Raw genomic sequence first — 23,671 nt, 5'->3', positions numbered from 1 at the left:
ACAGTTGAATTCTATGGACGACCCAGGCCAATCTGACAACCCAGGACATACATGCAGTTCATTTGGGGAAGCTGGTTTTAGAGCAGCAGAAAATGGGGTCCTGAGAGAGGCCTGTTAGTGCTAACTGGGAGAGCCCTGCCATGTGTGTTAATATTCCTGATACAAAGTTTCAAGTGAGAGCCTCAGGCTTAAACTAAAAACGTTAGCAGTCAAGGTCTTTCTGACCAGCTTGATTCCCAACCAAGTAACTTGTGCCAGGGTGAGCATGGTGGGTGGAACATTGAAAAGATCAGCAAGATGACCAGGGTGAATATTTAGAAATGTCATGGTAAGAAATGAGCTTGTACAACTAGAGCAAATGGGCCTTGAAAGCCAGTTTAGAATTAATGTTCTAAGAAATAGATTGGCCTCATGTATTCCTAAATAGAATGCTTTTCTCGAGTTCAGTTTAGTAGCAGTGTGCAAGGAAGAGAACCTGGAGTCAAGGATGTCAGTTAGGTTGTTACCACAAACATACCCGAAACTAGCATGTGGTCCTTCCTCCAAACTATTCTTCTCTTTTGTTTGTACTGTATTTCCATTCATCATAACCATGCTGTTGCCTCAAGCCAAGAACCTAGGAGTCATCCTCAGCCTGGATTCACTCTCCATTTCTAACTTCCAGATGGTCACCATGTAAAATTGATTTTATTTCTGAATAATAATAGATTCTACATGTAAGTTTTTGAATGAATGAGTTTCCATTGTGAGTGCCTTGGTAAGGGGCGCTCATCATCCACCTAACTTATTGTAATAATCTTTTCAATAGTCTGATTCTTGAATGTTTTCTTCCTTTCCAGAAACATCTAGACTTCCTCCATTACTCACTGGGGATAATCTTTCTGAAATGCAAATCTGATTTTCTTAAAGTCCTTCAGTGTCGTAAAGGGTTATGTCTGTATTTCTCAGAATGGCATACATGGCCCTTTGTGGTAGACCTCTTGCCTACCTTTTCAGTCTCATTTCCCCTCATGTATTCCCAGCTCTTCGGATTGGCGGAGGACTCGGGACTATAGCCCTTAAGAGTTACTTGCAATTTCTTGACTACACTTTTAGAAATGCCCTTTATTCAAAAGAAAATGGTTAAGCTTTTACCATGTACAAAATTTGGGCTATGTACTAGATTCCAAGGAGGAAGAAGACGGTTTCTATTCTCTCTGTATCACTTTCCGCTGCAAGGCAGGCACCTGTTTGTTCCACTTCACATCCTCTGTTCTCAAGCTTGTTGGAAGCTGTTGGTTCTAATAATATGGAAAATGTAGGTTCTTTGACGTATATGACATTTCATTTGAGGAAGCTGGGTATCTTTTGGAGCAGCAGAAATGAGGTCCTGAGAGGGGCCTCTGTTAATGCTAGTTGGGAGAGCTGTGTGATGTGTGTTAATACTCCCAATACAGTTTCAGTGAGAGCCTCAGGCTTAAACTCACAAGGTTAGAGTCAAGGTCTTTTTAACAGCTTAATTCCTACACTTCCCCCACAAGTAGCTTGCGCCAGAGTGAGTAGCAGCAGGGATTTCTTTATTAATCAGTGGATAAAATTCCCCTCACTAGGATCCACCTTACCAGATTTATAAACAGGAGGACTAGTTGACTCAGGGCAAGATTCTTAGTGTTTCTTCGTTGATGTTCTTTAGCTGTTTTCAGTTTTTTTGGTTGTTTCTCTTAACTAGACCCTCAGGTTTTTTAGAGCAAGTACTCTGTTTTACTCATTTTGCACTCCACCATCTGATATAATACCTGACTCTGAATATGTCTTCAGTAAACATTGATGAAATGGGGTTTAGCAGTACAAATGAAAAGTGATGTGTAGATAGAATATTTGAATACTTCTTGATAGTATACAATGTTGTCCTTGAGAATAGAATGAAGGAATCTATGTGGCTATTTTTCTTTAGCTAATTTGGAAAGTATGCTTTTTTTTTTTTTTTTTTTTTTTGAGACAGAGTATTGCTCTGTTGCCCAGGCTGTAGTGCAGTGACAGGATCTCGACTCACTGTGATCTCTGCCGCCAGGGTTCAAGCTATTCTCCTGCCTCAGCCTCCCGAGTAGCTGGGACTACAGGTGCGTGCCACCACGCCCGGCTAATTTTTTGCATTTTTAGTAGAGACAGGATTTCACCAGGAAAGTATTCTTAACTGAGTTAACGGAAAAATTAAGATGCAGACAAGTTTGTTTTTACTAATTTATTTCCCAGCTCTTCAGATGACTGTTCTCTATTAAGTACTGCTATAGTAATATCTAAAATTCATGTAATCACATTAAGTCTTTAATTCCAGATGTTGTTGAGATCATTCCTACTCAAAGTGTGAACCAAGGACAGCAGCATTCACATCACCTTGGATCTTGTTAGAAATGTGGAATCTTAGGCCCACCCTAAATCTACTGAGTCAGAATCTACATTTTAACAGGGTCCCTAAGTGATTCATGTGCACACTAATGTTTGAGAAGCACATATTTGTAAATTATAGCTTTCTATTTGATTCATGTGTCTTATGAATTATGAAGGTGGGTGTACATGTGAGCCTGCATTAGTGAGGTAGCTTATGGAATGTCAACCACACTTAACAGATACTAGTTTTAAAAAACGCATGTAGGCTGGGCGTGGTGGCTCATGCCTGTAATCCCAGCACTTTGGGAGGCCGAGGCGGGTAGATCACCTGAAGTCAGGAGGTCCAACGTGGCAAAACCCTGTCTCTACTAAAAATACAAAAATTAGCTGGGTTTGGTGGCATGCGCCTGTAATCCCAGCTACTCGGGAGGCTGAGGTAGGAGAATCGCATGAACCTGGGAGGCAGAGGTTGCAGTGAGCTGAGATTGCACCACTGCACTCCAGCCTGGGCAACAGAGTAAGACTCCATCTTAAAAAAAACCAACCAAACAAAAAAACACATGCTAAATGATCCTGTTTGATTTTTGTACACTTTTGATTAATCTGTATATTCTGTTTCTCCAGGTCGCCATTTCCCCAAACGTCCAAAGCATATGCTTGTAGTGGAAGCAAAGTTTGATGGAGAACAGTTGGCTACTGATCCTGTGGACCACACTGACCAGCCAGAATTTGCTACTGAGTTAGCCTGGGAAATTGACAGGAAGGCACTTCATCAGCACAGGTGATTATCATTTTCATTTTAAAGTAGCTTCTTTATTGGTTTCTTGTTTTTCAGGCTGTTATGAATAAATGCGGGTTGAGTATTTAATACTTGCGACCAGAAGTGTTTCAGATTTTTGGAATATCTGCATAATCAAATACCTCGGGGATGGGACCCAAGTCTAAACATGAAATTTATTTGTGTTTTACATTATACACAGTCAAAGGTAGTTTTACATAATGTTTTAAATAAATTTTTCATAAAATGAAGTATGTGTTAAATGCTTGTGTGTGGAATTTTCCATTTGTGGCATTACGTCAGCACTCAAAGTTTTAGAATTTGGAGCATTTCAAATCAGGAATGTTCAACCTATAAATTTTGTATCTCTCATTATGTTATAGTAATAATTACAGTTATTGAGTGTTTTTTTAAATGTGACAGGAAATTTTTAAAGTGCTTTGCAACAAAAACAGTTAAATATCAGAACAACACTATGAAGCTGGTATTTTTATTTCCGCTGTATTATAGATGAGGAAACTGAGGCCTGATAGGTTAAGTATTAGTAACTTGCTTTGAGTCTGTTAGCTTAGTAGTGGTAGAGCCCAGCCAGTCCAGCTCCAAAGCCTAAGCTTTTACACTACACTTACACTGAGCTGTTTGGGGTTTTTTTTCCTTATGTGTGAGACAGTAGATATTCTAGAAATACCTTGATGATACCTACTCAGTACTAAATATGGTTGGAATTCATTAATTCTGTTAATTTACTTATTGTATATTTACCTGGCTTGCCAAGGATATATAGAAGGGTATCCAGTGAAAAGCTATGAAAGTAATTCTATCAAGGTTTCTTTCTAATTAATTTATGTTTGATTTTAAACAAAACCACTTTATTAGTATATAAAATAGACTTAAAGTTATAGCATATATTTTTTGTGAACTCTGTGACTGGAAGCAAGCAACAACAATAAAAGCAATACTCTTATTTATTAAAGGATTAAAAATTATTTTCTTCTGGGAAACATGTTGTCACTTTAATACTTGCTTGTTCTCAGTACTAAATTAAATCAAAATGGAAAGTTAAAGCAAGGAAAACTCAATTTGCCTCTATTGCTAGAGTAGTCCATGGATTTATTTGAAGAATTATTGCATCTTTAGAGAATATCATTGTTGGATTTCCTTTTAGTGGTGTCTGTAATGGAGTCCTGCTATGAGCTGTTAGAGCTTCCATTTTGTTAGTGCCAGGTTAGTACCACTCTGATTGTTGTAGGCTGAGAAAATACAGATAAATTGAATTTATACGTGATGAGTTTGTGCTAAGTGCAGTTCTATAATAATTCCACTAGATAAAAGCAGTGGCAAAATTTATTCAGCTTAATGCATGAGCCAGTTTAGGGGTTCCCAACTAAAACAGAGCCCATGCTAAACAAGCCAATATCATTCTTTCAGAATATTGTCTTAAATTATTAATTTAAATTTTAATTTATTTTATATTCCTGTTTGTTTTTTTAGCTACAAAAGAGCTATAAGCATGTATTTCTAATTTTATATATGTTGCAGTATAAGAAAAATAAAATAGATCCTGAAAATTCATGATAATTTTTTACTTTCAGAAGGTTTTACACGTTACAGAAGCTTGAGAAACATTGACCTACGTGATGGCTTCTTAGATGAAAGAATGTAAAATATGTTGACATGTTTTGTATAATATTTAGTTGGTGTAGAGGTTAGTAGATATAATTAATAGTTCTTGCCTCTTTATTTTTTTTTTATTTTGGAGTCCTGCTCTGTCGCCCATGCTGGAGTGCAGTGGTGTGATCTGGGCTCACTGCAACCTCCGCCTCCCAGGTTCACGTGATTCCCCTGCCTCAGTAGGGGAATACAGGGATTCTGAGTAGCTGGGATTACAGGCGTGTGGCACCACACCCAGCTAATTTTTTTTTTTTTTTTTGTATTTTAGTAGAGATGGGGTTTCACCATGTTGGTCAGGATAGTCTCGATTTCCTGACCTTGCGATCTGCCTGCCTCGGCCTCCCAAAGTGCTGGGATTACAGGTGTGAGCCATTGCACCTGGCCTAGTTCTTGCCTGTTGAAGAGTTTTTTAGACAATATAAAATAGATATAGTTTTATCCAACAAAATTATAAGTATCTTGATAATAGGTAATATTTTCAAGGCTAATAGAAAGTTTATTAAGCAAAAACCATTTTATTTATCACATGTTTTGTTATAGGCTGCAACGTACTCCTATCAAACTCCAGTGTTTTGCCTTGGATCCTATAACTTCAGCCAAGGAAACCATAGGTTACATCGTTCTGGATTTAAGAACCGCCCAAGAAACAAAGCAGGTATTGCCCTTTTGATGTTTTGCTAATGATTATGTTAGACAGTTGATTATTTTCAGTAGATAACAGATTGATGAAAAGGACGTGAAATACTAGACCTGATCAATCATAGGCTTAAGCTAACATGGCAGTTCTTTTTTTTTTTTTTTTTTTTTTTTTGAGATGGAGTCTCTGTTACCCAGGCTGGAGTGCAGTAGCACAATCTTGGCTCACTGCAACCTCCACTTCCCAAGTTCAAGTAGTTCTCCCTGCCTCAGCCTCCTGAGTAACTGGGATTACAGGCACTCATCACCACGCCTGGCTAATTTTTGTCTTTTTAGTTGGAGTTTTGCCATGTTGGCCAGGCTGGTTTCAAACTCCTCACCTCAGGTGATCTGCCTGCCTCAGCCTCCCAAAGTGCTGAGATTACAGGCATGAGCCACTGCACCCAGTCAGTATGGCAGTTCTTATGTTTTAGTTTATGAATTAGATTTAGAAAATCTCAACATTTTAATCATTTTCTTGGCCAAGAACTGTCTTTCTCAAAAAAAGTCTCTGAACTCACTTGTATCCAAGTTGCTATTATCAGAAGCTTAACATGCCTAGCCCCCGAGCTTTCCTTTTAAAGGTGGTTAATCCTCTTCCAATGTTGCCTGCTTCAGTGAATTGTCGCCACTCCCCTTTCAGTTATACAAGTTAGAAATACAGAAGTCTTCCTTGACATTTTTCCTTTTCCTTCCCCCATAACCACCTATTCCAGTTGGGTTTTTTCCCTCCTGATCTCTCTGCTATTCTCCTTTTCACTGCTGCCACTCCAAACTTAGCCGCTATTGTTTCTTACCTTGGCTATCATAATAGCTTCCCTGCTTCCTGCTCCTTGCATAGCAGTCAGAGCAAGTGAACTTATTGAAACACACTTGATGTTATCTAACCAGTACCTCTCTCTCTGCCCCACTACTCCCAAGAAAAGGAACTCAGAATCGTCCTGATTCCTGTGATAGTGACTTTTATTATTTAATATGGTGCTGTTTAGGGCTTTTTTTTTTTTTTTTTTTTTGAGATGGAGTCTTGCTCTGTTGCCCAGGCTGGAGTGTAGTGGTGCTATCTCAGCTCACTGCAAGCTCCAAGTCCTGGGTTCACGCCATACTTCCGCCTTAGCCTCCCGAGTTGCTGTGACTACAGGTGTCTGCCACCATGCCCGGCTAAGTTTTTTTTAAATTTTTTTTATTTTTAGTAGAGATGGGGTTTCACCATGTTAGCCAGGATAGTTTCGAACTCCTGACCTCATTATCTGCCTGCCTGGGCCTCCCAAAGTGCTGGGATTCCAGGCGTGAGCCACCGCGCCCAGCCGCTGCTTAGGGCTTTGAGTCTCTTCTGCCCTTTTCGTATGTGACTGCCTTTAGAAACCTCCCTTGTGATGTTTCTGCTTGTCTTGGGTCATAATTTTCTTAAGGGGGAAAAAAAGCTAAAAAATTAAAATAATATCTTCTTTTTATTTAAAACTCCTTTCTTGATTTGAATCTTAAATTGGTATTCTGTGAAGAAAAATTTATCTCTTACTAATGTTTTTGCTGCTGATAGCAATGATATTTGCATATGATCAGTCAGCCTAGCCTGAGGTTGGAATAATTTAAAAGAAACTGCAATTTTAAAATGCTTTAAAAGAGGACTTGCTTTCCTCCCATCCTTGGTACTCATTACCTCTCTGCCCCTAAATCTTATCCTGAAAAGGTTTTTCGTTTTTAGTTTTAGACCCTGGGCCTTGATTGGGTTCTTGATGTTTCTCTTAACCACCTTCTCTCATGTAACGTGCAAGTGTCTAGAAGACACTTCTGCAGTCAGTTTAGTTGCAGAGAAGGTAAATCCTCTTAGGAGGGTATCTGAGGGATGAGGTCACGCCTTTAAATACTCTTGGCATTCCTTGTCCCCTTGTCCTTTAGGACAATTTGTCAATGTATTTGTAATCAAAGTTAGCGAGAAATGGCTCAGTTATTTAAACCAAATGCTGTATTGCTTATTCTCTCCTGTTTGTCAGCGTAAATATTTGAAATGGATGGTACAATATTTGAAGTTCAAAATAAATTGATTCTCCGTAAATAAATATAAACAGAAAAAAATCCAGACTTATTTTTCTGAGTTATGTAACAGAAAAAGTCATCAATTCTCTGAGTAGCTGGAAATCTTTCTTTCAGGCTTATATTCAAAATTATAACATATTTGTCATAAGAAATACATCAACAAACTGTATTATGTGTTTTTATCTTTAAAAAATTAGGTTGTTGATTTTTATTTAAACCTATGGCCTACTTAATTCTGTTTTACTTATCAAACATGACTTGAATGTAAAATAGCAGTATAGGCACCATTTATTAATGTCTTTATGTAACAAAGACAATATAAGCACTATCTACTATATCTTTATATAACAAATTATCAGAGTAAAAAATGCTGTTTCCAAGTATTGAGATGGTGTTCCCACTGACCAGTGATTCCTGTACTAATAATATATGTAGGCATGATATTTTTCAGGTGGTCTTGAGTACTAGAATTTCTGAGGTTGGCCTAGTGGGGATATTAAAATAATTTAGGATGCTTTATTCTGTAAGAAGGGTTTTGTTTCAGTATCAGTCAAGTACCTGGTTCATAATCCACCACTCTTCCATCAGTCCTTGACTTTAGTATTTTGTTAATGCTTTTTATTAACACTAATAAGATTTTCTTTTTTCTTTTTCTTATTTATTTATTTTTTTTGCAACAGGGTCTCACTCCTGTTGCTCAGGCTGGCTGATCATGGCTCATTGCAGCTTCAATTTATCACGCTCAAGCAATCCTCCCATCTCAGCCTCCCAGGTGTGCACCACCATGCCTGGCTAATTTTTCGTATTTTTACTAGAGACGGACGGGATTTCGCCATGTTGCCCAGGCTGGTCTTGAACTCCTGGACTCAAGTGATGTGCCCACCTCGGCCTTCCAAAGTGTTAGGATTACAGGCATGAGCCATCCATCCAAGATTTTCCTTTGCTTATTGATATAAGCAGAACGAAGCAGGTCTATGGCAGAAAGAAAAGGTATACTTTTAAAATATGAGAAAATAGAGGTTCAGGAATTAGAAAACTGGTAGTTTTTTGTGTTGCTTAAGGGATGGAGTGACATTGGGGCTATAAGGTGAAAGGTAGAAAGAAATATATTATGCTTTCTTCCTTTTAATATTTTACCTCTTGAAGCATAGAAGACAAGCAAAGAAAACAATTTAAACTTCTACATAGTTTTTCCAGAGGAAAATTCAGCTGATGGCTTCCTAAGGAGGATTAATTTGTTTTGAGAAAAATGTGAAAAAAAATTGTTTATAGAGGATAAAGTACTGAAAAGCTACAAGAAATTTATTTAGAACCACATAGCATTTCCCAATATTTTTTTTCCCTTATTAACTAGTAGGTGTTTTGTTATTTTGTTATTCTCTAGGCACCAAAATGGTACCAGTTGCTGAGTAATAAATACACCAAATTCAAGTCTGAGATACAGATAAGTATTGCTTTGGAAACCGATACAAAGGCACCAGTGGATAGCTTTAAAGCAAAGGGGGCTCCCCCTCGAGATGGAAAAGGTTTGTGCATCATCTCTAAAAACATTCTCTGAGAAGTTCCATCTTTGGACTAGAGCTTTAGGAAGGGGGAGTGTTATAGGGAGATATATGCAGGGTGTAAACTGTTCATCAGACAAGTGTTGTGACATTGTTACACATGCAGCACTTGTTGCTCTTAGCTCTTGTTTACAAATCTTAGGACATTTTTTTCTTTATTTGTTATGTAATAGAACAAAGCACAATGTTGTATAGTGTTAAAAATTTGCTACTTAGGACAGTTTTCTTCCTAGAATGAGTACAGGAAAGCCCAAAATGGTCATGCTGTTCTCTATTATCAACTGTAGTTTAACAAAACCTTTATATTTTTTCTTTTTTAATTAATACACTCTATTTTTTAGAGCAGTTTTAGTTTCACAGTAAAATTAAGCAGAGAGAAATGAGAGTTCTCCTATATACTCCCTGTGCCCACGTATTTGCAGCCTGCTTGCTGTCAACATGCCACACCAGAGTGGTGATGCTACAGTGCATAAACACATATCATTCATATCAGTGTCACCCAGGGTCCATAGTTTTACATTGGGTTTCTCTCTTGGTGTTGTACATTCTGTGGGTTTTGACAAATGTAAATGACTCATAGTATCCACTATTGTAGTATCATAGAGTAGTTTCACTACCCTAAAAATCATCTGTGCTCCTCCTATTCATTCCTCCCTCCTCCCAGCCCCCTTGGCAACTATTGATCTTTTTTACTGTCTCCATAGCTTTGCCTTTTCCCGAATGTCATATCGTTGGAGTAATTTCATATACAGCCTTTTCCAGATTGGTTTCTTTCCCTTAGTCGTAAGTGCATGTAAGGTTACTTCATGTCTTTGCATGGCTTGATAGCCCATTCCTTTTGAGTGCTGAGTAATAGTCAATTGTCTGGATGTATCACAGTTTATTTTTTCACTCAGCTCCTAAGGGACATCTTGGTTGCTTCTAACTTTTGGCAGTTATAAATAAAGCTACTGTAAACTGCTGTAAACATCTGTGTGCAGGTTCTTATGTGGAAAGAAGTTTTCAGTTCGTTTGGGTAAATTTCCAGGATTTCAGTCATTGGATCATGTGGTAAGAGTATGTTTAGTTCTGTAAGAAATATCCGCACTACTTTCCAAAGTGGCTGTGCTATTTTCATTCCCACCAGCAATGAGTGAGAATTTCTGTTGCTCCATATTGTTACCAGAATTTAGTGGTGTTAGTGTTTTGAATTTTGGCCATTCTACTAGGTATATCATAGTATCTCGTTGTTTTAATTTGCAGTTCCTCAATGACATAGGATGTTGAGCATGTTTGCATATGCTTACCTACTATGTGTATATCTTCTCTGAGGTATCTGCTCAGGTCTTTGGCCCATTTTTAAATTGGGTTGTTTATTTTCTTGTTGAATTGTAAGAGTTCTTTGTATATTTTGGATAATAGTTCTTTTATCAGATATGAATTTTACATATATGTTTTCCCAGTATGTGGCTTAATTTCTCATTCTGTTGACATTGTCTTTCCCAGAGCAGAAGTTTTAAATTTTAATGAAGTCCAGCTTATGAGTTGTTGCATTCATGGATTGTGCCTTTGTAGTTGTATCTGAAAAATCATTGCCACCACCCAAGGCCATCTAGGTTTCTCCTTTGTTATCTTCTAGGACTTTTATAGTTTTGCAGTTCACATTTAGGTCTGTAATCCTTTCTGAGTTAATTTTTGGAAAGTTCGTAAGGTCTGTGTCTAGATTCACTTTTTGCATATTGATGTCCAGTTGTTCCAGCACCATTTGTTGAAAAGACTTTCTTTGGTCCATTGCATTGTCTTTCTCCTTTGTCAAAGATCAGTTGACTTTACTTATGTGAGTCTATTTCTGGTCTCTTTATTATGTTCCATTGATCTGTTTGTCTATTTGTTTGTCAATGCAACACTGTCTTGATTACTGTAGCTTCAAGTAGGACTTGAAGTCAGTGCCAGTCCTCTGACTCTATTCTTTGTCTTCAATATTGAATTGGCTGTTCTGACTCTTTTGCTTCTCCATATAAACTTAAGAATTAGTTTGTCAGTATCTACAAAATAATTTGCTGGGATTTTTATTGGGATTGTGTTGAATCTGTAGATCAAGTTGGGAAGAACTGACATCTTGACAATATTGAGTCTTCCTGTCTGTGAACATGCACTCCATTTATTTAGTTCTTTGATTTCTTTTATCAAAGTTTTATAGTTTTCTTCATATAGATCTTACATATTTTGTTAGATTTATATCTGAGTTCTTTATTTTTGGGGGTGTTCATGCAAATTTTATTTGTTCATTGCTGGCATATAAGAAAACTGTTGACTTGTGTATTTGTATCTTGTAACCTTGCTATAACCTCGTGTGTGTGTGTGTGTGTGTGTGTGTGTGTGTGTGTTTTGCTTGTTTTGTTTTTTGAGACAGGGTCTCGCTCTGTCACCCAGGCTGGAGTGCAGTCGTGTGATCTTGGCTTACTGTATCCCTGTCTCCCGGGTTCAAGCGATTCTCCTGCCTCAGCTTCCTAGGTAGCTGGGACTACAGGTGTATGCCACCATGCCCAGCTAATATTTGTATTTTAGTAGAGAGAGGGTTTCACTACATTGGCCAGGCCAGTCTCAAACTACTGACCTCAGGTGATCTGCCTGCCTCAGCCTCCGAAAGTCCTGGGATTACAGGCATAAGCCACCACACCTGGCCTTTTTTTAAATTCGTTTCGTCGTCGTCGTTGATTCTTTCCACAGACTTTTTAATGTAATCATGTCCTCTGTGAACAAAGACGATTATTTTTTCTTTCCTAATCTGTATACTTTTCCTTTTCTTTTGTATTAGTAAGGCTCTAAGTATGATGTGAAAAGGTGTGGTGAGAGGGGACATCCTTGTCTTGTACCTGATCTTGAATGCTTCAGGTTTTTCACCATTAAGTATAATGTTAGCTGCAGGTTTTTAAATATTCTTTATTAATTGAGGAAGTTTCCTTCTAATTCTGGTTTATTGAGAGTTTTTATCATTAATAGATAATGGATTTTGTCAAATACTTTTTCTGCATCTACTGATAAGATTATGTGATTTTGTTTTTCTTCATTAGGCTGTTGATGTGATGGATTACATTAATTGATTTTCGAATGTTGAATCAGTCTTGCATACCTGGGATAAATCCCACTTGATCATGGTGTATATTTTTCTTTCTAAAAACCTTTTGTAAAGATGGAATCTCCCTATGTTGCCAAGACTGGTCTCGAACTCCTGGGCTCAAGTGATCCTCCCACCCCAGCCTCCCAAAGTGCTGGAATTACAGGTGTGAGCCACCATGTCTGGCCTATAATTCTTTTTATACACTGATGGATTTGATTGGCTAATATTTTGTTGAAGATTTTTGCATTTGTGTTCATGAGAGATATTGGTCTGTATTTTTTGTTTTCTTTATTGTAATGTCTTTGATTTTGGTATTAGGATGATGCTGGCCTCATAGAATGAGTTAGGAAGTATTCTCTATGTTTCTAGCTTCTGAAAGAGATTATAGAGAATTGGTATAATTTCTTCCTTAAATGTTTGGTGGAATTCATCAGTGATTTCTAGACCTGGTGCTTTCTGTTTGGGAAGGTTACTGATTATTGACTCAATTTCTTTAATAGATATAGGCCTATTCAGATTGTCTTTTTACTCTTGTATGAGTTTTGGCATATTGTTTCTTTCAAGGAATTGGTCTATTTCATCTAGATTATCAAATTTGTGGGCCTAGACATCTTCGTAGTATTCCTTTATTATTATTTTAATACCCATAGGCGCTATAGTGATCCCTTTCATTTCTGATATTGGCAATTTGTATCCTTTCTTTTCTTTTCTTTTTTTTCTTATTGAGCCTGGCTAGAGGCTTATTGATTCTATTTATCTTTTCAGAGAACCAGCTTTTGATTTTGTTAATTTTTCTCTATTGATTTCCTGTCTTCAGTTCCATTGATTTTCTCTAATTTTTATTATTATCTTCTGCTTACTTGGACCTAATTTGCTCTTCTTTTTCTGGTTTCCTAAAGTGGAAGCTTAGATGTTTGATTTTAGATCTTCTCTTTTAACAAACGTATGCATTTAATGCTGTAAATCTTCCTCTAAGCACTGCTTTCATTGCATGTCACAATTTCTGTGCCCAGCGAAATTATCCTTCAAAAGTGAAGGAGAAATAAAAACTCTCAAATAAAAATTGTGTCTCACAATTTTTGTTGTGTTTTCATTTTCATTTAGTTCAAGATATTTTAAATTTATCTTGAGATTTTTTTTTTTAACCCATGTTTTATTTAGAAGTATGTTTAATCTCCAAGTATTTTGGGATTTTCCAGCTATCTCTGTTACTGATTTCTAGTTTATGTAGCCTGATAGTAGACATGATTACTATTCTTAAATTTGTTCATGTGTGTTTTGTGGCCCAGAATTGCTCTGTCTTGGTGAACTTTCTATGTAAGCTTGAGAAGAATATGTATTCTGCTGCTGTTGTTTGAAGTGGTCTATAGATATCCATTGCATCCAGTTGATTGATAATGTTGAGTTCAACTATGTCAATAATTTTCTGCCTGCTGGATCTGTCCATTTTTGATAGTGTGTGTTAAAGTCTGCAAGTTGGATTCAACTGTTTCTCCTTGCAGTTCTGTTAGTTTTTGCTGCATGTATTTTGATACTCTGTTAGGTGCATTCACATTAAAAATTATTTTGTCTCTTTGGAGAATTGACTCCTTTATGATCATGAAATATTCCTCTTTCCTTGTTAACTTTCTTTGGTCTGTAGTCTCTTCTATCTGAAATTGATATAACTCCTACCATTTTCTTTTGATTAGTATAGCTTTTAATCTATATTTGTTTTTATATTTAAAGTGGGTTTCTTGTAGATAACATATAGTTGGATCTTGTTTTTTGATCCACTCTGACAATCTGTTTTTTAATTGGTACATTTAAACTATTGATGTTGGAGGTGATTATTAATATGTTGTGTGAATAACCTTATTTGTTAGTGTTTTGTATTTGTTTCTCTTGTTCCTTAGTCTTGTTTTTGTCTGTTACTCTTTTCCCACGTTTGTGGTTTTAATTTTATTTTCTGTTTCTTGCATATCAGTTATACTTTTTTGTTTTTGTTCTTTTTTTACTTTTTTAGTGGTTGCCCTAGAGTTTGCACTATACATTTACAAATTTCGAATAACAGTATACTGCTTTTACTTTGAAGGTCCAGCTTCAAATAACACAATTCTGCTTCACAGGTTGTTTTAGGTATTTTAAAATAAAATATTACTAATCCCTCCTTCTTGTCCCTTGTATCATTACTTTCAGTTATACATCAGCATACATACGCACATGCGTACACACACACATAATTGAAGAACCTTTTATCTGTTAGATCAATTAAGAATAAAAAAAAAGTTTTTATTTTACTTTCATTTATTCTCTGATGATGTTCATTTCTTTGTGTAGATCTGAGCTTCTTACCCATGCCATTTTTCTTGTCTGTGAAGAGCTTTTTAATATTTCTTGCACACAGGTCTACTGGCAACGAATGCCCTCAATTTTTATTTGAGAGTTTTTATTTCTCCTTCACTTTTGAAGGATAATTTAACTGGGCACAGAATTCTAGGGTGGTGGTTTTTTTTTTTTTTTTTTCTCTCAACATTGTAAATACTTCACTCTACCCTTCTTGCTTGCATGGCTTCTGAGAAATTGGATGTAATTCTTATCTTTGGTCTCCTAGAAGTAAGATTTGTTTTTCCTGTTTGACTTCTTTCAATATTTTCTCTTTAGCTTTGATTTTCTGATGTTTTTATATGGGATGCCTAGCAGCAAGTTTTGTTTTGGCATTGATCCTGCTCAGTGTTCTCTGAGCTTCCTGAATCTGTGGTTTGGTGTGTCATTAATTGGGGGAAATTCTCAGTAATTATTGCTTCAAATATTTCTTCTGTTCCTTTCTCTCTTTTTTCTTCTGGTATTCCCAGTCTGTGTTTATTACCCCATTTTTAGTTATCTCACAGTTCTGAGATGTTCTGTTCTGTTCTGTTCTGTTCTGTTCCCCCCCCCGCCCCCCCCCCCCCCAGTCTTTTTTCTCTTGACGTTCCAGTTTTGGAAATTCCTATTGTCATATCAAGCTAAGAGATTCTTTCCTTAGCCTGTGTCCCATCTACTAATGAACCAATTCTCATAGTCATTCATTTCTGTTATAGTATTTTTTTGTCTCTAGCATTTCTTTTTTATTCTTTCTTACACTTTACCATCTTTCTGCTCCCATTATCTCTCTGCTCTTGTATGCTGTCTACTTTTTTCATTAAATCCTTATAAGGCATATTAATCATAGTTTTAAAATTTTTTTCTGTTTTGATGATTCCAGCATTCCTGCCATATGCTTGTTTCGTCTCTTCAAAACTGTGTTTTTTCTTTCTGTTTTTTTTTTTTTTTTAGTATGCCTTGCAATTTTTTGTTGCAAGCCAGACATGATGTATGGGGCAAAAGGAACTGCTATAAATAGACCTTAGTAATGTAGTGGTCAGGAGTGGGGAAGGAGAAGCATTCTATAGACTTATGGTTAGGTCTCAGTCTTTTACTGACCCTGTGCCCATTGGGTCTGAACTTCACCATTGCTTCTCAGTTTTTTCTTCCCTTAGATGGGGCAGAGTGTCTGGAGGGGCTGGAGTTGTGTATTCCCTTCCCTTGCATGGAAGACCAGAGGCAGCTGGAGTTGGGTATTTGTCTTCTCCCAGGTCAGTTAAGCTCTGATAGAACCTCAACAGGTTAGGCTCTGGCAAATAGTTTCTCCCGAGGGCAGGCCTTGTTAACAAAAGCAGAATTGTCTTTTCTCTTCCCTATGCCAGAAGAATGAGGGAACTTTTCTCTGATATTCACTGTGAGGACCTGGTAGAGCTCCTGGAGGTAAAAGTCACAAAAGTGTGGGGCTCCCTTGTGACTGGGTCCCCCTGGAGTTTTTATCTCTCAAGCTGGTTCACACCAAGCTAGTAGCAATTCCTCCCAGTTCAGGTTTTCCTACTTCCTGCATTGGCTCTTTCTGTTCCAAAATTGTGATTCTCTGTAGCTCCCTGTTTGTTTCCTTAGTTTTGAGGAGCAGCAGTTTTCTTGAGACTTCACTTCTCTGACAGATCTATGGAGAGTTGTTAATTTTTAGTTCGTCCAGCTGTTTATTTGCTATTAGGGCTCAGTGAAGATTTCTAAGCTCTGTGTGCCAGACTGCATTATTTCTTCTTCAGTGTTTTACAGTCCCTATTTTCTTTTTGGTAAAATGATGGAATTGAATGAGATAGTCTCTAAAGTTCTTTCCTACTCTAATATCTAGTGATTCCATCTCTTGTGTAAACTTTTTCTGTAGAGGAAGAAGGAAGAAGGTGTCTTCTGGAAGTGAGAGAAACGAGTAGTGAAATTGAAATCATACAATTGGCATTCTGTGCTTCAGTCATGTTGCATGCAATGTCCTAGACTTATCTGGAAAATAACGTTAATAGCACTCTTTGTATTGGCACATATATTCTTAGTTCAGTGAATTTATAAATAGTCTTGTCCTAAAAGTTTAATTCTGAGTTGAGAATTACTTTTTGAATTGAGAAGATAATTATAATTCAGTATTTTAACAATAACTTTTCCTCAGTTTCTTCTCTTACCAGTACTTCTTAACTTCCTTTTAGCCTTTTCATCCTCTTCCCAACCTTTATATGTTAAAGAAATCTCTTCTCATTCTGTATACACTCTTCTAATGCAATCTTACTTATTTACCAGGCATCAATCATACTCTTCTGTGCCGAAGACCCCCCACTTAGGCCTTTGGACCCAAATATCACTTGCCTCCTGGACATCTTCTTTTGGATGACCTCTAGGCACCATGAACGCAATAGATGGTTAAATTGAACTTCAGCGATGTGTTTGCCAAAATGGCATATGTCATAAGTAGTGAAATCAGGATATGAACTTGGAAGTCAGATTCTAGAGCCTTTATTATTTTTTCCCTCAGTGAAAAAATATTTTTAAGAATTTGTTTTCTGTTGTGAAATAATCTGTCTTCCCCAAAAGTTGGAAGTATGTTATGAAGAAGAATATTTTTCCCTGGACTATTTGAGAGGAATTTACTAACTAATGCACCTGAATATTTGGAGTATTTATTAGAGCATTCTCCTTCATAATCATGGTATATCCATCAGAACTGGGAAATTTACATCAATATATGAACACATGTAACCTTATTACATTAATGAAACATTGATACATTATTACCACCTAATTTCATTTGAGTTTTGTTTTACCAATTGTCTTTTCCCAATAATTTCTGTTATAAGTAAAGGATTTAGTTTAAAATTAGATGTTTATATTGAATTGTTGTATCTGTGTATTCTGAAATAGTTCCTTGATCTTTCCATGACCTTAAAATTTTGAAAATTGCAGGCCAGTTAATTTGTAGATTGTTTCATGACTTGAGTTTGTCTGATTTTAGATTTAGCTTATGCATCTTTGGCAGAAATATCACCGAAGAGATGCCACGTTCTTCCCATTGCATCTTATCAGGTGGTGCACAGTTTTGATTTGTCCTATTACTGATGCTAACTTTGATGACTTGATTAAAGTGTTGTGTGTTAGTGTTCTCAACTGTAAACTTGTTCTTTTTTCCTTTGTAATTAATAACTTTTGTGGGGCAGAATTGTGAAATTTTGAATATATTCAATTTCTTATTAGACCTTCAATTCATTTATTTGTATCAGTCTGAATTTACAGTTTTCTCTTTTTGTTTAGTGTTTTATAATATTTAACTACCCTTGAATATTTGTCCCGGATTTGGGCAGCCCTTTCAAGTTGCTTTTGTTTGCTTTTGAATGTCTCCATGATTCCTTGAACTTATCAACAAATATTTTCAGGCACAGCAAGATGTTCCAAGCTTATCTTGTGCTTACCCTGTCTCAGCTCTGGATTCAGCCATTTCTCGAAGGAGCCCTGCTTCCTTTTAGTAAAGAATGATTTTTAGAAGCCAAGATCTAGGTGCTAGGTATGTTAGCTGATATCGAGGTGTCACTGCTCCCAGGCCCTTTCAGTAGACAAAGTGAGGGAATTTGTGTATATTTGTGTACACACACATATAAATACATACACACATTTGTATATATACATATGATCTTACCTGTTTTGTGCTGCTATGATAGAATACTACAGACTGAGTAATTTATAAAGAACAGAAATTTATTTCATACAGTGCTGGAGGCTGGGAAGTTCAAAATCAAGGCACTGGCATCTGGTGAGGGACTTTGTCCTGCATCCTCACATATTGGAAGGCTGAAGAGCAAGAGAGGAACTCTCTCCACCAACCCCTTTTATAAGAGCGCCTGATCTCATTCATTAGGGAGGAGCTCTCATGGCCTAATCACCTGTTTAAGACCTTATCTCGTAATATCATCACATTGGCCATTAAGTTTCAACACCTGAGTTTTGGAGGGGACATGTTGAAACCATAGCACATGTACACCATTTTGCTTATGTTTATCAATATACATTGAACAGGGCCAGGTGCGGTGGTTCACACCTGTTCCAGCACTTTGGGAAGCTGAGGCAGGTGGATCACTTGAGGACAGGAGTTCGAGACTGGCCTGGCCAACATGGTGAAACCCCTTTTATACTAAAAATACAAAAAATTAGCCTGGCTTGGTGGCACAAGCCTGTAATCCCAGCTACTCAGGAGGCTGAGGCGGCAGAATTGCTTGAACCCCGGGGGGGCAGAGGTTGCAGTTAGCCAAGATCCACTTCAGCCTGGGTGACAGAGCGAGACTCTGTCTCAATAAAAAACAAAAACAAAAAACACCATATATATGTGTATATATATGTATGTATATATATGATATCTGAATTGATGCTGTTCTATATATATTGAATTCAGATTCAATATCAGAATTGATGCTCTTCTATGTATATGTATATAGATTGACGCCTCAGTATATATAATTCAGTTCAGATTGACACCAATTCAGATTGACACCTTCAATTCCATTCCAACACCACAAGATTTATTCTAGTTTTCACCTTCACCCTATTTGTAACACCCTTCACTGTCAGTGAGAACATGTCATAGTTATTTTAACTTCTAAGCTCTGTCGGCCTTACTATGTAATGGCTACCTTTATTAAAGTGCTTAATGGGTCAGAGGCTGTGCTAGATGCTTTGCTTTCATTATTTAATTTGATCTTTCAACAACTCTATAAAAGCTTTCTAGAAAAAAAAATGGAGACTAAAAGAGATGGGTATAGTTTCCCTATGTAACAAGTGAAGGACAGAACTGAGATTGGAACCTTGGTCTATGTGACTTAGATATCTGTGCTCTTAATCATTATACTGTTTTCAGCCACTGCTACTTTGAGCACAACTCTTTAGGATTAACTCCTAGAAGGATTGCTTGTTTATAGGGTATGCACATGTAAAATTTTGATAGGCCCTGATACATCACCCTCTAGTACGTTATTCTAGTGTATACCTGCCAACATTGAGAGCACTCACTTTCCTGCTTTCTCCTCAACATTGGATATTATCAATTATTTTAGTTGTGTATATTTTTTGTTTTTTAAATCAATTTGAAAAACGCTGTCCTTCTTCAGTCTCCTCATACTAAAGCCTATTTGATTATGTCAGTTTTCTTCTCAAAACTTATTTCATGATTTTCTCTTATTCTTAGAAAACTATCCAAAAATGTGTCTGGATAGCATACAGAAAGAATGTATGATATGGCTTCTGCTTATCCAGCCCCACCTCCCTCTGTATGTCAGTTCTCACTCTGTAATCTGGCACCCTATGCCTGTGTCAGTTTTCTCACACATACTTTCTCTTGCTTGCTTCTGTGTTTTTGTACATACTGTCCCTTCTGTCTAGAACACTCTTTTTTTTTACTCCCCCATTCCCTGTTCAGCTACCCTTTTCTTCTTAGCCAAATCTAGTTTATTCACTTTCCAGTTTAGATTCACTATAAAACCTATGTTAGATGCCTTTTCTTTGTGGTTTATTACCTTAAGGTTTTAAAGGGTTACTTCAGAATTTTATATACAGAAAGAATATGCTGGTTAAGTAAGGTTTCTTTGGTGAGTATGTAAGAGAGTATGTAAGAGAGTAAAGGAAACCTTACTAGATATTAACTGTATTCATGAAAATTACCAAGCAAATTAAAAAATACCAGTTTTAAAAGTCTTACAATGGTTTATAACAAACTGCAATGTAGTTTAATCGTGTTTTTCTCTGTAAAGTACCTGCCATCCTGGCTGGACTTGACCCCAGGGACATTGTGGCTGTGCTGAATGAAGAGGGAGGCTACCATCAGATTGGACCAGCAGAATATTGTACTGACTCCTTCATTATGTCAGTGACCATAGCATTTGCCACCCAGTTGGAACAGGTGAGACTTTCCGTGAGATTGGTGACTTATGAATAATTTGAAAACATTATGTAAAACATTTTAGCTTTCAGCTATTAAAAAGACTTGCAAGTAGACTTTTTTTTTTTTTACTTTTGAGAAATGAGTACAAAACATGTTTTCTTTCATACTAGAGAGAAAACTTTTTAATTTAGAAAAAAGAATAGATTTTGATGATCTTGATTGTAAGATAATAAATCTTCAGGATTTCGGAGAGTGACCATCAGTTAACATTGTTTTCCATTGTGCTGTGTGGCATTGTAAGGACTGACATGAAAGGATTTTTAAATTTGCGAATAATTTACTTTTTGGAGAAACTTAAAATGTCAGGAATACTTTCTGCCAGTAATGCTTAATGCATATACAGTTTTGGGTTCTATTTTACCTTGTTTATAAACTAACAAATTAAGCTGTTACTATCATGGATGCTAGCAGAAGACACAGGTTCTTCGATCAGAAACGAAGGAATTTATTACCCTTAGCACAGCAAGAACATGAATATTGGTATATTTCCTTCAGTTGCCCTTACCCTAAGTCCCATGGGGACTACACAGAGGGGCCCAGGTGGTTGCTCTGCACATAGTGGGTTTTATCACAGCTGAGGAAACTGAATTTGAGGAACCTGCCACTTTTATTGTAAGCAGTAAGCAGGCCTGGTCTTTGTCCAGGAAGACACATTACCTTATCTCTCAAGCTGCTTAAACAACCCTGGGAAATGTGCTGAGTAAAAGAGTGGTCTGGGCCTTGCAGTCTTGTCATACTCTGCAAGAATGTGTAGGGATGCTCAGGGCTCATTGTAGATTGCTTTCCTCCCAACAACAGCTCAACACAAAACTAGCTGTTATTCCACTGTCCTTCTCAAGTCCACTTCCTCTTTTTTTCCCTCCTCTGCCATCAACTTGGTTTTACAGGTCTACTTTTCTTGGCATTATGTTGTTCTGTAGTAGCTGAAATGAATTAATACTTACAAAAACAGATGATATGGCTTATAACTGTACAATTTTTCTCAGATGATTCCCCTCCCCCCTTTTTCCCCTAAGAGACAGGTCTTTCTTTGTTGCCCAGGCTGGAGTGCCTTGGCGTGATCATAGCTCGCTGTAGCCTCAAGCTCCGACAGTCAATTGATCCTTCTGCCTCAGCCTCCTGAGTAGCTGGGATTACAGGCATGTGCCACCACACCCAGCTAATTTTTAAAGTTTTTGTAGAGACAGGGTTTTACTATGCTGCTGAGGCTGGTCTCAGAATCCTGGCCTCAAATGATTCTCTCACCTCAGCCTCACAAGATGCTGGGATTACAGATGTGAGCCACCATGCCCAGCCTTATTTACTTTCTTAGAGGAACAGAATATCCATGTAATCCACATTCACAAATGAAATATGCAATTAGTGGCCACATTTTTATTTTACTTGCAAGGTACATCAGGTAAAGATTTTTATCAGGAAATGTGTTTACTTTGTCACACTGAATTCATGCACACTATATAAAGAACTTGGCGTTCTTTGAGTATTTACTCTTTCTCTCCTAATTTGGTACTGTGAATTTCCTTGTTGATACATACGTACTTTTGCGTTTATATCAGTTTCCGTATTTTTCTTCTCTTCTTAAAGCTCTGCTTCTGGATTTGTTATAGTTTAATATGCCACTCTAGTTGCAAGGAAAGACAGATATCTGTTGGCTTTTTATTTATTAACCACATCAGAACACTCTTGTCCACATGTCAGATACTTAGGAATGTACTGTATTTTTACTGTGTTGTTACCATATTTTCTAAGCTTTTTATTTTTTATTTTTATTTTTTGAGATGGAGTCTTGCTCTTGTCGCCCAGGCTGGAGTGCAATGGTGCAGTCTCAGCTCACTGCAACCTCTGCTTTCCCAGTTCAAGAGATTCTCCTGCCTCACCCTCCCGAGTAGCTGGGATTACAGGCGCCTGCCATCACGCCTGGCCAGTTTTTATATTTTTGGTAGAGATGGGGTTTCACCATGTTCGCCAGTTTGGTCTCAAACTCCTGACCTCAGGGCATCTTCCTGCCTTGGCCTCCTAAAAGTGCTGGGATTACAGGCGTGAGCCACCATGCCCAGCTGAATTTTAAATCACTGTTTTAACAATTTTATCCTCCTTAGGGAGGCATAATTGTTCATATTTATTGATTACTTACTGTGTAATGCTTTGTATAATAGACATTGTGCCACCCACTCTGCATATTTTGCATTTAATCCTACCACAATCTTAGAGTTGCTCATTTTCATTTTAGAGATAAGGAAACCAAGTCTTAGGAAGATCTTACGGCTAGTTAATGGCCCAAGTATATCTGACCATGTGGTCATTTTTAATGTTCTCTTGGTCCCATATAATGCTCTCTTGCCTCTTAATGAGTTTGGAATAAAATAGATTTGAGTTGTAATCTCATTCTATTTTCTAGCTCCTTCAACGTAGGCAAGTTACATAACCTTTTTGAGGCTTGATTTTATAGTTATACAGTGGTGATATTTACCATCTTTTCAGTTGTGCGTGAGGAATGAGGTAATATTAGTAAGTTGCTGACCATGTTGTTTGTGAGAAAGTACATTTGTATGGTAAAGTTTCCTGTGGGTAATTGACCTATTGAGTCCATAACTTTTAAAAACCAGTATAATACAGTTCTTGGTAATACAGGTGAATTACTGGGACAAATTACTATTTCAGTTTAGTTTTAAAAAAAAAACACACACACACAGGTTGATGTCTGGCAAACTGTTTACTATCTCTATAAAAAAGTAAGCCAGATAGATTCCTCAGAATGTTAAACAGAATTACGACATGATCAGCAATACTACTCCTAGGTATATACGCAAAAGTATTGGAAACAGGTGTTCAAATAAAAATTTGTATGTGAGTGTTTATAGCAATACTATACACGATAGCCAAAAGGTGAAAGCTACCCAGATGCCCATCAGTAGATGAATGGATAAACAAACTTTGGTATATGTACACAATTAAGTACAATTTAGCTATCAAAGTACTGCCTGTGGGTGGTGTGGTACACAGCTGTAATCTCAGCTCCTCAGGAGCCTGAGGCAAGAGGATCCCTTAAGTCCCAGCAGTCCAAGACCAGCCGGGGCAACATAGCAAGATCGCCATCTTTATAGTAAAAAAAAAAAAAAAAAAAAAAAAAAGGAATGAAGTACTGGTACATGCCACAACATAAAGGAATGTTGGAAACATGCTAAGTG

The 23,671-nt window shown here is 37.1% G+C and overlaps 1 protein-coding gene across 10 annotated transcripts in view; it reads left to right on the top strand.

Annotated features, from left to right (window-relative positions):
• Positions 1-23,671, top strand: part of CEP120 (centrosomal protein 120) — a 77,360-nt gene that overhangs the window by 2,039 nt on the left and 51,650 nt on the right. For 7 of the 10 annotated variants that reach the window (XM_015451821.3, XM_073994111.1, XM_005557626.4 and 4 more), the window contains 4 exons: positions 2,992-3,148; positions 5,357-5,471; positions 8,910-9,051; positions 20,293-20,441. In XM_015451821.3, the coding sequence (XP_015307307.3) occupies positions 2,992-3,148; positions 5,357-5,471; positions 8,910-9,051; positions 20,293-20,441 (563 nt within the window). Of the gene's footprint in view, positions 1-2,991; positions 3,149-5,356; positions 5,472-8,909; positions 9,052-17,513; positions 17,585-20,292; positions 20,442-23,671 lie in introns of all 10 variants that reach the window. The other 3 variants (XM_073994105.1, XM_073994106.1, XM_073994107.1) reach the window with 2 other exon arrangements.

Source organism: Macaca fascicularis, chromosome 6 (genome assembly GCF_037993035.2).
Source record: "Macaca fascicularis isolate 582-1 chromosome 6, T2T-MFA8v1.1".
NCBI lineage: Eukaryota > Metazoa > Chordata > Mammalia > Primates > Cercopithecidae > Macaca > Macaca fascicularis.
This window is presented reverse-complemented; position numbering and strand designations above follow the sequence as displayed.